Source organism: Pristiophorus japonicus, chromosome 17, assembly GCF_044704955.1.
Source record: "Pristiophorus japonicus isolate sPriJap1 chromosome 17, sPriJap1.hap1, whole genome shotgun sequence".
Lineage (NCBI taxonomy): Eukaryota > Metazoa > Chordata > Chondrichthyes > Pristiophoridae > Pristiophorus > Pristiophorus japonicus.
Window position 1 is genome coordinate 110,150,847 of NC_091993.1, and position 15,149 is coordinate 110,165,995.

The following is a 15,149-nucleotide window of genomic DNA, read 5'->3' on the forward strand; positions in this document are numbered from 1 at the left end:
ACCTTTGGGAAACCGACAATCCTAAAGAAGCCCACAGCCCTCTCATGGATCGCTTGTGCGGTCATTGGGAAATTGATGAAGGCATTCCTCCGCGCATACAGTGCAGCTGTGACCTGGTAAACGCAAGCATGTATTGCACGTTGAGAGATGGCGCACACATCTCCAGTTGTAGCCTGAAACGATCCCGAGGCATAGAAGGCAAGTGCAGCTGTTGCCTTCACTTCAACAGACAAGGCAGTTGGCATTCTGCTTCTGGGCTGCAAATCTGCTCTCAGCATATCACAGATCTCAACGACAACTTCTCTGCGGAAACGCAGCCTTTTGACACAATCAGCCTCGCTCATGTCCAGGTACGAGCGCCTGGCCCGATATTGCCGACGTGGGTAAGGTCTCCTGCCCATCAGCCTACGGGCTATGACGTTCCTGGTGCGGTGAGCTCTAATCAATTCTCTCCTATACAGTGAATTGCTGGTGAACCATTGCATAATCCGTGGTGTTGACAATGCAGCACCCATTCTGCAAATTTAAGTTTCAAACTGGCTATCTGGCTGCCTCTCCCTGTCCTTGGCCGAATGGCCTCAGTTACCCTCGCAGCTCGAAGGCTGCTTGCTGTGTCTTCGGCCGCCGTCAGCCACTGCCGCCGCCCCTATCCCGTGGCCGAATGGCCTCAGCTTACCTCGCAGCTCGAAGGCTGCTTGCTTGCTTTGTCTTCGGCTGCCGTCGAGCCACTGACGCCGCCCCTGTCTCCTACATGGAAGGAAGGCCTGCCTGAAGCACCGCAGCTCGAAGGCTGCTGCTGCTTCACACAGGTAGGAATATTCAATATTTTGTCTTTGCTTTGTTTATAATTTTTTAGTCAGGATGGCTGTTTATTTGTATAAGTAACACTGTTGAATTTTTGTAGAATTTAATTACTTCCCCCACCCCCCTTCCCTACGCCCGATTTGTAACCTATGCCTGATTTGTAAAGCGTAGGCAAGGTTTTTCTGAGCGTACAAAAATCTACACGTACTCCATTCTAAGTTAGTTTGGAACAAATTTTCACTGCCTAAACTTTCAAAACAGGCGTAAGTGGACGGACACGCCCCTTTTTGAAAAAAAAATCTGTTCCAAAATGAAATTGTTCTAACTGACTAGAACTGGAGCAAACTAAATGCCGAGAATTGCAATTTCTAAGATATTCCATTCTAAACCAGTTGCTCCAAAAAAGTAGGAGCAACTCAGGCCAAAACTTGAACCCATTGAGTGGTTGAAGCATATAGTATAGATGCATTTAAGGGGAGGTTGGATAAGCATGAGGGAGAAGGGTATAGAGGGTTATGCTGATAAGATTTAGATGAGGAAAGACAGGAGGAAGCTTGAGTGGAGCATAAATGCCGGCATGGACTGGTTGGGCCAAATGGCCTGTTTCTGTGTTGTATATCCTATGTAATATAATCTTATGTAATTTTTTGGTACATAAGGGCTGTCAAACCAGCTGAGATTAAATTAACTAGCAACCTTACCAGTTCTATTAAACAATGTAATAATATAAATCTGTATTAATGTGGAAACTAACAGATGCAGTTACAGCGAAGTTACGCAAACATGTCAATGGCTGTAATGGTGGATCATTCTTATTTGTTAAACCAGTCAATCGCATATATTATAAAACACAACAGTGTACATAATAGGAATACTTTTATGCTTTAATTTGAGAAAATGATCAACATGTATTGCTCCAGCTGCTACAGGATCCCATCAATGCCTCAGTGTCAGACTTCAATCAAGTATAAGTAGGAGCTGGAATTATCTACTTTGAAAATAACTGTCCTACATTTCACAAATTTTAAAAAACTATATATATTTGCAGTGATCAATCTCAGTACACTCACAGCAGTGGGTTCCTGCCAATCACAGCGCCAAACTCCTGAAACAAGGAGCGAAGGGTAACAGCTCAAGTACAAAACTATAAAACATTTTTCAGCAGATGGCACAAAGGACATCTGCATTGGCAACATTCATGATCGCAAGCCTAGCAATTTTTAGAAAGATTTTTTAAAATATACAAAATTCATGCAAGACATTTTTTAAACTCTTGGTCTTGAAAAATGTTACATTTTTTAAACTTCACAAATAATACAAGCAGTAAAAAGCCTTTTTAAAATCACAGAACTTAATTATTGTGCAATTCTGGGATTCTTTCAGGAGTTGGTCTCTTCAGCTCCTTCCTAATTGTGAAGGAAGTTTAATTTATAATGCAGTTTTGTATATCGTGTATAGTGCAGCATTAACTGGAGGATGTGTAAACACAGCAGCAAAATTAAAAAGAAAAAAATTATGTAGCTATAGAAAAATTACTTGGGTGAAAGTGCTCCTTGATGTGGACTAGCTAAATTACTACCTTTTGCAACTTGTCTGGCTCTCTCAATGGAACAGCATTACATAATGGGAGCAGCTCAAAGATATTTTTTGCTGTGTATTAGCAGCATGCTTATTATATTATGTACATACTATATAGAAGTAGCAATGAGAAGCAATGTGGTGTGTTGGAGGACTAACATATTGCACCACAGAGTGGTGAGATGCAGCATCATTGTTACATAGTTATAAATGGGGAAGAGCGAAATATATTAATTACCACCAGCTTGGCTATCCTTTCCACAGATGGTAGGGCTTTAGTCCCCTATCAGAGTGCTACTGCACAGGCATATATCCAGGAGTTATAAGTGTCATGTGTACGCCCACAAATACTCAGCTCTGAGTTTTGAATGAAACTGGAGTATCCAATGGGCATGTTTGATTTAATCCTGTTGCAAACAATCACACAGGTTTACCAGCCTGAGTGGCAGTTCAGAGTCATGTTATTAAGTAGATAGGGTAGTTTTCATGTGCATCTGATGTTAAGATACATGAGGGATACATTAGTCGCCAGCACAGCGTTACATCTGTGTTGACCCACCTTAAGTGAGGGTCACTGCAAGGAAAGCAGCTGAATCAGGAATGCAATTTTGGTCCATGTCATGATTTTCATGGGAAATTAAACAGAGTGGAGTATGAAAATCATAGTATAAAAGTATTATTTACTGTGATTTCTACAATTATTACATTTACTTCTAAAAACTGATATATTGAGTACTTACCAAGCGCATTCCCAAGCAGTTTTTCGTCTTTCCATTGTATTCCTCAATTTTTCGCTTAATCTCTTTTTCTGTGAGAACTTTTGGTTTTTCTTCCACTTTTGTTGCCACATTCTGAAACATAAAAACAAACCATAATTAGAAAGAACTTTCTATTTCTTAAATTATCAAGATGCATTCTATCCACCTAAATCCCAAGAAAGATTTAAGATATAAAATCACTTAAAATACAGTTTAAAACTTACATTTACACCATCAGTGCTGTGAGTACTATTTGCCAAGTTTACACTTGCTACAGCCAATTATGCCCAATATTGTCACAAAACAAACTGAAGATACAATGCCTTGTACGACCAAAGGTATACCAATGTTAAAGCAGTTATGTCAATCTGGACAGCATCTTTGAAATAACCCAGAATCATAAAATTCATTGTGGGCAAGATGATGAATATCCTCAAATTTATTCCATTTTTACTACCATGAATTACAGTCACAATCTTAGGAAGAGAGACGATTTAAGAGTTGAACAAAGTTGAATATATGTACAAAAAGTACTAACTGCAGATGCTGCTCCTTCTGGCTCTCTCTAAGCCAGTTTTTAAAAAAAGGAACAGACCTTATTGGTGGCATCCTTCAATAGTCCCTTTAAGGACCGCCAGTTAGGCTGCATGTAGACCTGGTTTTCCTGAATATAGCCAGCCTGGCACTAGCTGCGTTCAAGGCAGCCCAATTTTGGGATGGGATCTAAAGCCTAATGGATATTTTAGGCATTCGCTCGAAAAGCCTAAAATTGTGCCTGGCGAATTAAGCAATGGGACCAATGCCTGCACAGATTGGGTGCAGACCATCCCACTTCTAAAATGGAATGTTTTGTGCTCATTTTATGCCTGATAAATGGACACAACCAATTTCTACACCAAAGTATATAAGCAGGATGCAGTTATGATACAATTTGAAGAGAATGTAATACAAAAGCAAAACTGTGGATGCTGGAATCTGGAATAAAAACAGAAAATGCTGGAAATCTCAGCAGGTCAGGTAGCATCTGTGGAGAGGAAGCAGAGTTAACGTTTCAGGTCGATGACTCTTCGTCAGAACTGGAGATTGTTCAGAAAGAACAAATTCTTAACAAGCATTGAAAGGGGGAGGGGAAGAAAGAACAAAAGAGAAGGTCTGCGATAGGTTGGAAGACAGGAGAGATGAGACAAAAAAAGGGACGATGGCCCAAATTCAAATAGTAATGCCAGGAGTTAGAAAAACATTAGTCAAGAGAAGGTGTGAATGGTGGGATAATGACCAACTGTCATTAGAGACATGGAGAAAAGAGGGGAGGAAAGGGGGAGCCAAAGATTGGCAGCGGTTACGCTCTGAATTTTTTGAACTCTATGTAGAGTCCAGAAGGCTGTGAAGTGCCTAAACGAAAGATGAGGTGTTGTTCCTCAAGCTTATGTTGAGCTTCATTGGAATAGTGTAGGAGACCAAGGACGGAGAGGTCAGAATGGGAATGGAGTGGAGAATTGAAGCGACAGGCGACCGGAAGCTCAGAGTCACACTTGTGGACTGAACGGAGTTGCTCCACAAAGCGGTCACACAATCTACGCTTGGTCTCCTCAATGTAGAGACCACCACCAGTGGCATAACTAGAGGATGTGGGCCCCAATGCAAACATAGATTTAAAAAAAAAATCACAGGGCGACAGGGAAAAGTACAGCCGGCCAGGGAAGGCCCCACGCAGCCACCCCTCGAGTGAGGGGGTCCGGGGGTCCGAAGAGGGAGTTGAGGTCTGGGGGAGCTGGTGTGAGGGGGAACTGGGATTGGTGTGATGGAGGGTTTACGGGGTGGGGGGGGGTTACCGCGGGGTCCAGAAGCGGAGCTGAGCCGGGTGCAGATGGCGGGACGATGGCACTCCAGGCTCGGGCTCTAAGATTTCCAGAGTGAGAATGTGGGCGAGATCTCAGTGTGGGAGGAAGATGTGCTGACCCGAGCACGACATCGAGGGCTGGCTGGAGGGGGCCAACAGCCGCGGCCAGAGGGGCTTCTTCCCGACCTCGTACATGCAGATCTTGCGGGCTGGGAGTGGGGCCGACGTTGTGCCCACTGTCGGTGCCGCCGAACCCCCCCCCCCCCCGCTATGCCAACATGCCGACCGGCGGCTACGACAGCCCGGCGCTGCCTCAGCCCCCCCCAGCAGCTTCCCCCTGCTGGCCTGTCCCGCCGCCAGCATCTTCTGCATCCTGCCTCTCGCCCAAACGGGCGGCGGTGGCCTCAGTGGGGGCTGGTCCTGGCGGGACTGCAGCACCAGGCATCGGGCAGTGGCGACGACGACGACTACGATTTCAACGGCACGGGACATTATCGAGTGAGCACAGGGGCCGGGGGTCGGTGTCCTCCTCCTCCTCCAACACGGCCAAGGTCAGCAGGAATCTCAACTGCTTCTCCACCTTCATCAAGTCGGATGGTTTCATCCTGTGCTATGCGGCTGGCTTCGTCAAGGACGATGACAAGATCTGCGTGGCGGCCGGCCCGCACGGCCCCGAGTGGCAGGAGAACCCTTACCCGTCCACGTGCTCCATCAATGAGCCCACCAAGCAGACCAAGTTCAAGGACATCAAGAGCTACATCTGGTACCGCCTGTTGCCCAGCCACACCCAGTGCCCGGTAAACCGGCGTTACAACTTCGACTGGCATTATGGCAGGCTGGTGGAGAAGTTCCCCGTCATCTCGGTGCCTCACATCTTCGAGAAGCAAGCCACTGGCCGCTTCGAGGAGGACTTCATCTCCAAGCGGAAGAAAGGGCTGACCCTGTGGATGAACTACATGATGAGACACCAGTTGCTGGCCCGCTGCGACGCCTTCCAGCACTTCCTCACCTGCAACGATGAGAAGGCTTGGAAGCAGGGCAAGAGAAAAGCCAAGAAGGATGACATGGTGGGGGACAACTTCTTCCTGACGCTCAGAACCCTGCAGAGCCCCCATCACCTGCAGGAGGTAGAGAAGCAAGGTCGACAGGTTCAAAACTTTCACCAAGAGGACGGATGAGAGCATTTTCCAGCTGAGTCACATCGCCAACGAGTTCACAAGGAAGCAGGTGGTGGGCCCTCCCTTCAGTTGAGGGCTCCAATGCCACTGCATTGGTGTAGTTACACCACTGGAGACCACATCGTGAGCAACGAATACAGTATACTAATTTGAAAGAAGTACAAGTAAATCGCTGTTTCACCTGGAAGGAGTAATTGTGGCCCTGGATAGTGGGAAGGGAGCAGGTAAAAGGGCAGGTATTGCATCTCCTGCACTTGCACGGGAAGGCACCGTGGGAAGGGGAGGAGGTGCTGGGGGTGACTGCGGAATGAACCAGGGTGTCACGGAGGGAGCGGTCCCTTACTCTTCAAATTGTGGTTTGCAGTATAGTGCAGTCTATTTTGAATAGAGTTGTTTGTATATATGTAAATAATATTGCACAATTGTGTTTTGCAGGAGGCATCTGGCTGTCCACAAGCAGTCATGGAGGTTATTGAGCAAGGAGAGCTGACCCTTTATATTATGACAAAAGAGGTGTGCTGTACAGGCTAATGGGGAGGGTTTTGTCTGACTGTCACCCTCAATTTTACTTTCAAACCATTAATCACAATCAACTATAAAGACATTGTTAAATTAACCTAAACTATAATTAAAGCGAAACAAAAGCAGCTGTTTCTCTCACTGATCTGCTAGCAAATCCAAGTTTGTCCCAGACTGTGGGATGGATTTCTGGCTAACTCAGCTGGTGTTTGATTCACGATATGGGAGCCGCAAAACAAATTGAGGGGAAAAAGGGGAATGAATGAACTGGGTTGTTCTTGCACAGCTCCGGGGAGATAGCTAAAAAAAAAGTATTGAAAGAGGCCTGGAAGCTGGATAGATTTGTCAATTAATATGACTAATAGCTATTTCTAGGCATGTGTTACTGTCTTGAGAAATATGTTAGATACATGATACAACATAGATACATGACTTATACATCTATATGTGGTATAAAAAGTAAATATTCAGGTATAGCATAGTTCAAAAGGACTGAAATATTGCATTCAATTCCTCCATTGTGAAATGGAAATAGAACAAAAATTATGGAAATACATAACTGGCAGGTCAGTATCTGAAGGAGAAGGATAGGCTAACATTTTTTGGTGTAACTGTTCATTAGAAAATGTTAAACATCCTAAATTTAACCCATTTCAAATGCTGACCAACCTGATGTGTATTTCCAGCATTTACTGTTTTCATTTTAGATTTCCGGCATTTGCATTTTTGTTTTGCCAATTTCTCCTCTTTCTGCTCCTGAAGGTGTTGATTCCCCTTAACTCTAACTCATCAATTCTTTATACGAGTATAGACAGTGAGATTTGAGGCTATTTTATCATGGAGGCATCACAGCAGAGTTCAATCCTGTCCTCACTCAATGTTCATATAAGTGCATTTTTCAGCAGAGGATGGAGCTGGAACCTTAGCTAATTTTCTTCTGAGTGGTTCCTATTATCACCCTGGCTGAGATGAGCTAACCCAGTCCAGATCAAAAATCGAACCTAGGAGCTTCTGGTTACTAAAGCTCAGCTATATGCTGCCTCTACCAACTGAGCTGCCAGATTCTCTTTAGTTCTGACATATATAATGGAGTGCTGGCCCAATCTCCACAGTCTTGGATGAATGCTCTCTAGACATTGCTTTCACACATTATTGAAATGACAAACCCTCTAATACAGTGACTTGTTTTCATCAATAATGCAGGATTTTAAAATTAAGTAATTACACACTTAAATCAATCTCCCAATCTTCCTACAGCGCTGGGAGACTCTTCATTAGATTGGTAATTAAGATAGTCCAGGTTGGATTTATCTCTCTTGCTGCTGAAATGAATACAGTAAGAGGTTCAGGCCTGCCTGTCTGTCAACATGTAATTACAGCAGAGAATTATTTTGTTTAATTATAAGTATAATTGCTTCTTACCAAGAGAAAACCATACAAATGTATGACTAACAAAACATCTAAAATTTCTGCTGCAATTTTTTTTACTGCAACTAAATATGTGAAAAATATAAAACATTTTATTCAGATAGTTTAATTTAAATTTGCTGCACGTTAATCAATAAATTCATTAGTATTCACTTATGGTAGTCCACAGATGGTGACAATGTAATTTGGATTCTAAAAAGATAATGTATGGAACTATGCCTAATAAATAATTCAAAGCAGAATAACACTATTGCAGTTGGTAAATTTGTACAGATACAGGGGAAGATCTAAAATTTTCTATTTCTATTCTGTCAACAGCCAAACGTCTCACTGAAATGACTAAGCAAACTGGGCCTATTCCAATCATTTGTATTTAAACTGCACCTAAATTATTTATTTTAGAAATGTGAGATAAACTTTTACTTGACATTGGCCCTAAAATTATGCCATGCGATAGCAGTGGACAAATGCTAATACATTTGTCTGAAATTCCTCTCTTCGCTACGTTAGCAGAGGCATTAGTCAGTTTAAAATAAAATTATTCATCTCATCAGAATATAAAATGTTTTTTTAAGTTCCTAGTTTTTAGAAAAGCTCCTTAGGTTTTGAAAAGGCAATGGGGTAGAAATTCAACGCTGCACGAAACAGGTCGCACCTACCGCTTCTGATGTGTTTTCACCGCCGCTGTGGATGAGGTGCCTTCCTGTGTGAAATTCAGCTCTTTGTGGAGCGGACCAGAAGTCGATCATAATGGGGGCAGAAGTGCGGCGGTGAGCACTCTAGAGGGGTGAAAGTGAAGGCAGGATGGCGTCTCCATCGCTGTCAGTCATCAGCCTGGCGCTGATGACATCTTGACACGTATGCGGTACCACCTCTCTCCCCTTCACTTAAAGGGGAGAGCCGCTGCGAGCTCTGCGATTAGTTTAGTTTAGTTAGGTCCACTGGATTACCAGGAAGGAGTTTGGACGGGCTAGTGGTCTGGCACCCAAGAGGGAGTGCCAGGCTGCCTGTTGGCGGCCCGGCCAAACCCGGGGGCATAATTGTTGGGCTGACTTATCCGTCGGCAGATAAAAAAGATAAAATGTCGGCTGCGGCAGTGCGCCTTCCCTTGAATAATCGCTGCACAGCAATGTCGCACAAACTTCAAACACAGTGCACCGACAAAAAAAGCTGTCGGGGGCACTGTTCGGCGGCCCGAAGATTTTTTGCCCTGAATTTCAAATGGCGGTGCGGGAGACATGCAGTGCGCGCTTTAATGACGCACTTAGGAGGGGTCGACAGCAGCGGGGCAGAAGTGGGGACCACCGGAAAAATCACCTAGGAGAATTTAGATAGCGGCGGCCATTCGACTCCAAATCGGCAGCCATTCGATTCCGCTGCACAGCCACCACTTTACAACGGCAAGAGGCATTTTCAGGAGGCTGAATTTCGGCCACAATGGCTTAGAAATTAGTCTCAGGCGGTGGAGCAAAGCGGGCGGTATCAGATCGGCCTGTTATACGTACCGCCTGATATCATTTCCATTGACTGCAATGGAAGTGAGTAACAGGCACTCCATACAACAGGCGGCCATTCCGACTCTGCCTGCTTTGCGCCACCACCAGAGACGAATTTCTAACCCAGTCTGTTCCAAATTTTCACTGTCCCTTTGAAATTACCTACTGGGAAATGCACAGTGGCAATGCAGGTTGACTGATTCAAATATTCCTTCTTTCCCACTCATGAGCCCAGATGAGATCAGAAGCAAGTCATGGAGGCCACTAACCAGCAAACATTATCTTTAGTAGGTCTTGTTTTGTTTGAGTGTCAGTATGTTATATAATCTTGCTAACGTGAGTCATCAGATGGTTTAGAGGTAAACTCACCCTTTGATTGTAATACTTAACTATACAGACCAAGAATGTCTCCGGTTCAGCCTCTCTTTTGTATCACATTAGCCAGGGCTACAATGGTGTTATCATTGCGCAATGTGCCCCTGCTACAAGGCGGCAAAAAGAAAATCCCATTTCATCTCAAATCCAGTGGAAATGTGTGTCTAGATGCCTGGTGAGAGCAGGACTAGTTTGGCATAGAGGTTGTGTAATCAAATAGCTTATTGGCAGTCTTACTTGTGAAGAATAACCATGTGGGCAATATAACAGCCCAAGGTACTGCGATAGCCCATGGAACCATATCCCAGTACCGGGGGATCTCAGATGCAGTGATCGTGTCCATTTTTTTTTTAAAAAGGGGAACAAATCCGACTGTGGCAACTACAGGGGAATCTCCCTACTGTCAACCACTGGGAAGGTTGTCGCTAGGGTCCTCCTCAATCATCTTCTCCCTGTGGCTGAGGAGCTCCTCCCGGAGTCACAGTGCGGATTTCGTCCCCGATGAGGAACGGACATGATCTTTGCAGCACGACAACTGCAGGAAAAATGCAGGGAGCAGCGCCAGCCCTAATACATGGCCTTTTTCGACCTTACAAAAGGCCTTTGACACTGTCGGCCGTGAGGGCTTATGGAGCGTCCTCCTCCATTTTGGGTGCCCCCAAAAGTTTGTCAACGTCCTTCGCCTGCTCCATGACGACATGCAGGCTGTGATTCTTACCAGCAGATCCGTTACAGACCCATTCCACGTCCGAACCGAGGTCAAACAGGGCTGAGTCATCGCTCCAAGCCTCTTTTCAATCTTCCTCGCTCCCATGCTCCACCTCACTATCAACAAGCTCCCCGCTGGAGTGGAACTAAATTACAGAACCAGTGGGAAGCTGTTTAACCCACGCCGCCTCCAGGCCAGGTCCAAGACCACCCATTCCTCTGTTGTTGAACTGCAGTACGCGGACAACGCTTGCGTCTGCGCACATTCGGAGACTGAACTCCAGGATATAGTCAATGTATTCACTGAGGCATATGAAAGCATGGGCCTTACGCTTAACATCTGTAAGACAAAGGTCCTCCACCAACCTGTCCTCGCCGCACAGCACTGTCCCCCAGTCATCAAGATTCACGGTGTGGCTCTCGACAACGTGGACCACTTCCCATACCTCAGGAGCCTCTTGTCAACAAAGGCAGACATTGATGCGGAGATTCAATATTGCCTCCAGTGCGCCAGTGAAGCCTTCGGCCGTCTGAGGAAAAGAGTGTTTGAAGATCAAGCCCTCAAACCTACCACCAAGCTCAGGTCTACAGGGCTGCAGTAATTCCCACCCTCCTATATAGGTCAGAGACATGGACGACTTACAGAAGACACATCAAATCGCTGGAGATAGATCACCAACGATGTCTCCGCAAGATCCTGCAAATCCCCTGGGAGGACAGACGCACTAACATCAGTGTCCTCGCCCAGGCTAACATCTCCAGCATTGAAGCACTGACTACGCTAGATCAGCTTCGTTGGGCAGGCCACTTAATTCTCATGCCAGACACGAGACTCCCTAAACAACTGCTATATGCGGAGCTCCTTCATGGCAAACGGGTCAAAAGTGGGCAGCGGAAACGGTACAAGGACACTCTCAAAGCCTCCCTGGTGAAGTGCAATATCACCACTGACGCCTGGGAGACCCTGGCCGAAGATCGCCCTAGGTGGAAAAAGTGCATCCGGGAGGGCATTGAGCTCTTCGAATCAGGCGCAGGCAGCGGAAGGAGCGTGTAGTAAATCAGTGCTACCCACCCCCCCACCCCCACCTTCCCCCGACGAATATCTGTCCCACCTGTGACAGAGTCTGTGGCTCTTGTGTTGGACTGTTCAGCCACCAAAAAATTCACTTTAGGAGTGGAAGCAAGTCTTCCTCGATTTCGAGGGACTGCCTATGATCCCAGTACCTGTATTAGTGGCCACTGTCAGGTGAGGTAAGGCAACATAGTTGGAGATTCAATAAAACATTTTAAGCAGGATGAGCTAATCAACCTTCATCTTGCACCCTGAATTTAAAACAGAATACAATTAATCAGAACAGCTGCTTCCTATTAACAAAGTTCTCTTGAACTATGCATCTTCAAAAATAGATTACTTTCTAAATGTAGCAAGTGTATTAGGCATTGAAAACCTTTACCAAGTGATACACTGACCCTACACACTGCATGATTTGCCCTCTATTTAATTTGTTCACATTAACTATTACTGATTGATTTGGTCTCGGTCCTGTACAATTAGAGCTTTTCTCAAAGGAGATAAATTATAGACAAACTCAAACACTCAAGTCTTTTTGCTCCCACATAGCAGTTTTTGGTTCTAATTAATGGAAAACAATAAACAGTGCTTAATGTACAGAATTAATTATTTCTTAGATTGCTTTTCATCTTTCCTTTATTTTAATTTCGTAACCTACCAATTTACATACCTCCCTCCTACATTTGCAACTATAATAACCATCAAACAAAGAACAGGCTCCTTCACTATATTTGACGCTCTTGTTAGAACAGTTTCCTTATTGATTTCTGATGGAGTCTCACTCAAAATGTAAACTTATCTTTTTACTTTCAGGTGCTGACTAATCATCTGCTCATGTCCAGCAGTTTTGCTTTTATTTAACTATGCTTTGACCATTAGAATTAACTAGAAAACTGGAAAGGCTGCAAATAAGGCACGCTCAGCTCCACGCCAGATTGTCTGATATGCCCACCAGTCGATTAGGGCTCTGTGCTGTGAGTGCCAACTCGTAAAATTTATCTGCTGATAAAATGTGGTTTGGTCCAGTGCACCATCACAGACACTCCCCAATTTATTTAATCCCACAGTTGAATACACACAGCTAGAGCTTCCTAGAGAAATGCCTCCTATCATTGTTCCATTTAGTATATTTTGAATGGCTTCCTAAGTGGATTAGTGTATTAATCTGAAAATGTTATAATTTGATAGTAACAGAAGTGCCACCATTCAAAAGATAGAAAGGTAGAGTGCACGAGACAGCAGTTCATAGACTTCTATCTCCTCCAACCTTCTTTTCCCTTCCCCCAACTCTTACTCTACTCAGAGTAATTCATTTGGTTGGTTGAAACTGGGTTATATATCAAAGCATCTCATAGGCATTTTTATCCTCTAGTCTGCTGACTGTGCATTAAAGACAGCTGCATGTGGGTAATCTGTGAGGATTTATTTTGATCTACATCGGACTCCAGTGCCGCAGACCATGCAAAATAGGTTTCTGACATCCATTCTCTCTCAGAATTCCAATTTGTGCATTCATGACTTGAAAGCACAAATAGACATTTGAAAGATGGCACTTAATTATAACCAACAAGCTGAATGTTCATCTATTTCTTGCTTGTATTTATTGACTGCATTAAATAAGGCTGTAAGATTATTTGCTGCAATCAAATTAAAAGTGCTAAATTAGCATTTCTTTATTAAAGGGAATATTGAGAGAAAGACCTACTTGAGAATTATTTTTCTCCAATTTAAAATGACCTACCTGAAGGTAAAGTTCACTATAAAATAAAAATGTCCAAATTCTTCCAGAAATTTTGCAATTATAAAAATGTAATTCTTACCTCAATTTGTAAACAAGAAACTATGATCTGGAAGAAAACCTTATTTCTTACCAGTTTACGCATTTTATGAATTATTCAGCTAGTATCCCAACCTGCACATTCCTCAGAGCTAAATTGCTAAAATATAAGCAGATGGCCACCGAACAGCTCCTCTACAGAAGTCAGTTCCTCACTAGAGAAACTAGTTACCACAAAACCAACTTGGTAACAGGAAAAAAATGTCTTGTATTATTAGTAGATCTTGTGTTGTATTATATGATCAGCGGCCCAAGTCTGTATAGGCAGAATGGCAAAAAAATTGCTGCAGAAATCGCTAATGAAACGCTCCACAGTCTTCAGGCTCAAACTCCTCACTTCTGCTTGTCTCAGCTGATGCTGGCAACTACTGTGCCTTATAATTCTCCATCGAAGTTACCAAGTGCTTTGCATATGTAAAAGCAGGAAACTCAGAACTAAAGCACCACTGGTCCTCGTTATAATATAATACAATATAATATATATGTAACTACACTCACTCAGGATTCAGTGGGTGAATCGTGTGAAGGGAAAAGTGCAAGGGAAATCAGGGAGACATTTTGTAGTGGAAAACGGCATTAAATCTCTCCTGCCCATTTTCCTGCCACAAAAAGATATTTACCCCAATAATGTGCTGAAAATACACCGAAGGAGACATGACAATTCTTACCCAATATGTATTATGGGAAATAAAATAGAATTTGGTTTAAAAAAATGTTTTTATTTACTTAGCACGGCAGGATTTCTAGACATGCTTTGGACTTCAACAAAGAAAAATATTAGCACCAGGACAGACAGTTTGGAATATTTACTCATTTAGCTTTCAAAATGATTAGAAATAGACCACAATGGCAAAAAGGAAGCAGAGAGTTTGTGCTTAGGTACAATGTGCCACCTGGTAGGATGTGGGCTGGTGCAATCAATGCACATCATCTGTTTATCTGCACTGAAGGCAATGCAGATGATGAAATAGCGAGTTCCCCAAAAGACTTTACAAAAATGGGACAAAGTAAGTGTCAATGGCTTATCCCAAAGAGTTTTCAGTTCTACTTTATATTTATTCATTATAAATGTGTGTATGTTTTAAATTAAGCCTAGCAACTGACTGGTTTGTCACCCTCCTAACCATAATTTCTTATTTAGTACTCCATTTGTATCATTTGATGATTTATAGAAGAAATGCTTCAGTATAGATAAACTGATGGCATGTATTGACTGTACCACAATGGGCTGTGTGCGGCAGATGCACAGTATTCCTTCCTACCCCAGCTGGCATACTGTAATATAAAAAGATGAACTCCATGGGGTAGGTTTTATTTTGGCTGTGAGGCATTGCTTGGGCACAATACAGAGAGGAAAATTGGGCAGAAAGGATTGCACGGTTGTAACAATGTCCACTCAATTTTTATTCCATTTAAATTAATGGACGGAATATCGGATGGACTCTGTTAATGATATACAAAGCTCCCCACCAAATATTCTTCTATGCAACAACAACTTGTATTTATATAGCGCTTTTAGCATAGTAAAATGTCTTAAGGCGCTTCACAGGAGTGTT

General features: G+C 43.6%; 1 protein-coding gene across 5 annotated transcripts in view; it reads right to left on the reverse strand.

Annotated features, from left to right (window-relative positions):
- rassf5 (Ras association domain family member 5) overlaps positions 1 to 15,149 on the reverse strand; it is a 147,517-nt gene that overhangs the window by 13,461 nt on the left and 118,907 nt on the right. For all 5 annotated transcript variants that reach the window (XM_070859044.1, XM_070859043.1, XM_070859046.1 and 2 more), the window contains one exon: positions 3,123 to 3,233. In XM_070859044.1, the coding sequence (XP_070715145.1) occupies positions 3,123 to 3,233 (111 nt within the window). The remainder of the gene's footprint in view (positions 1 to 3,122; positions 3,234 to 15,149) is intronic.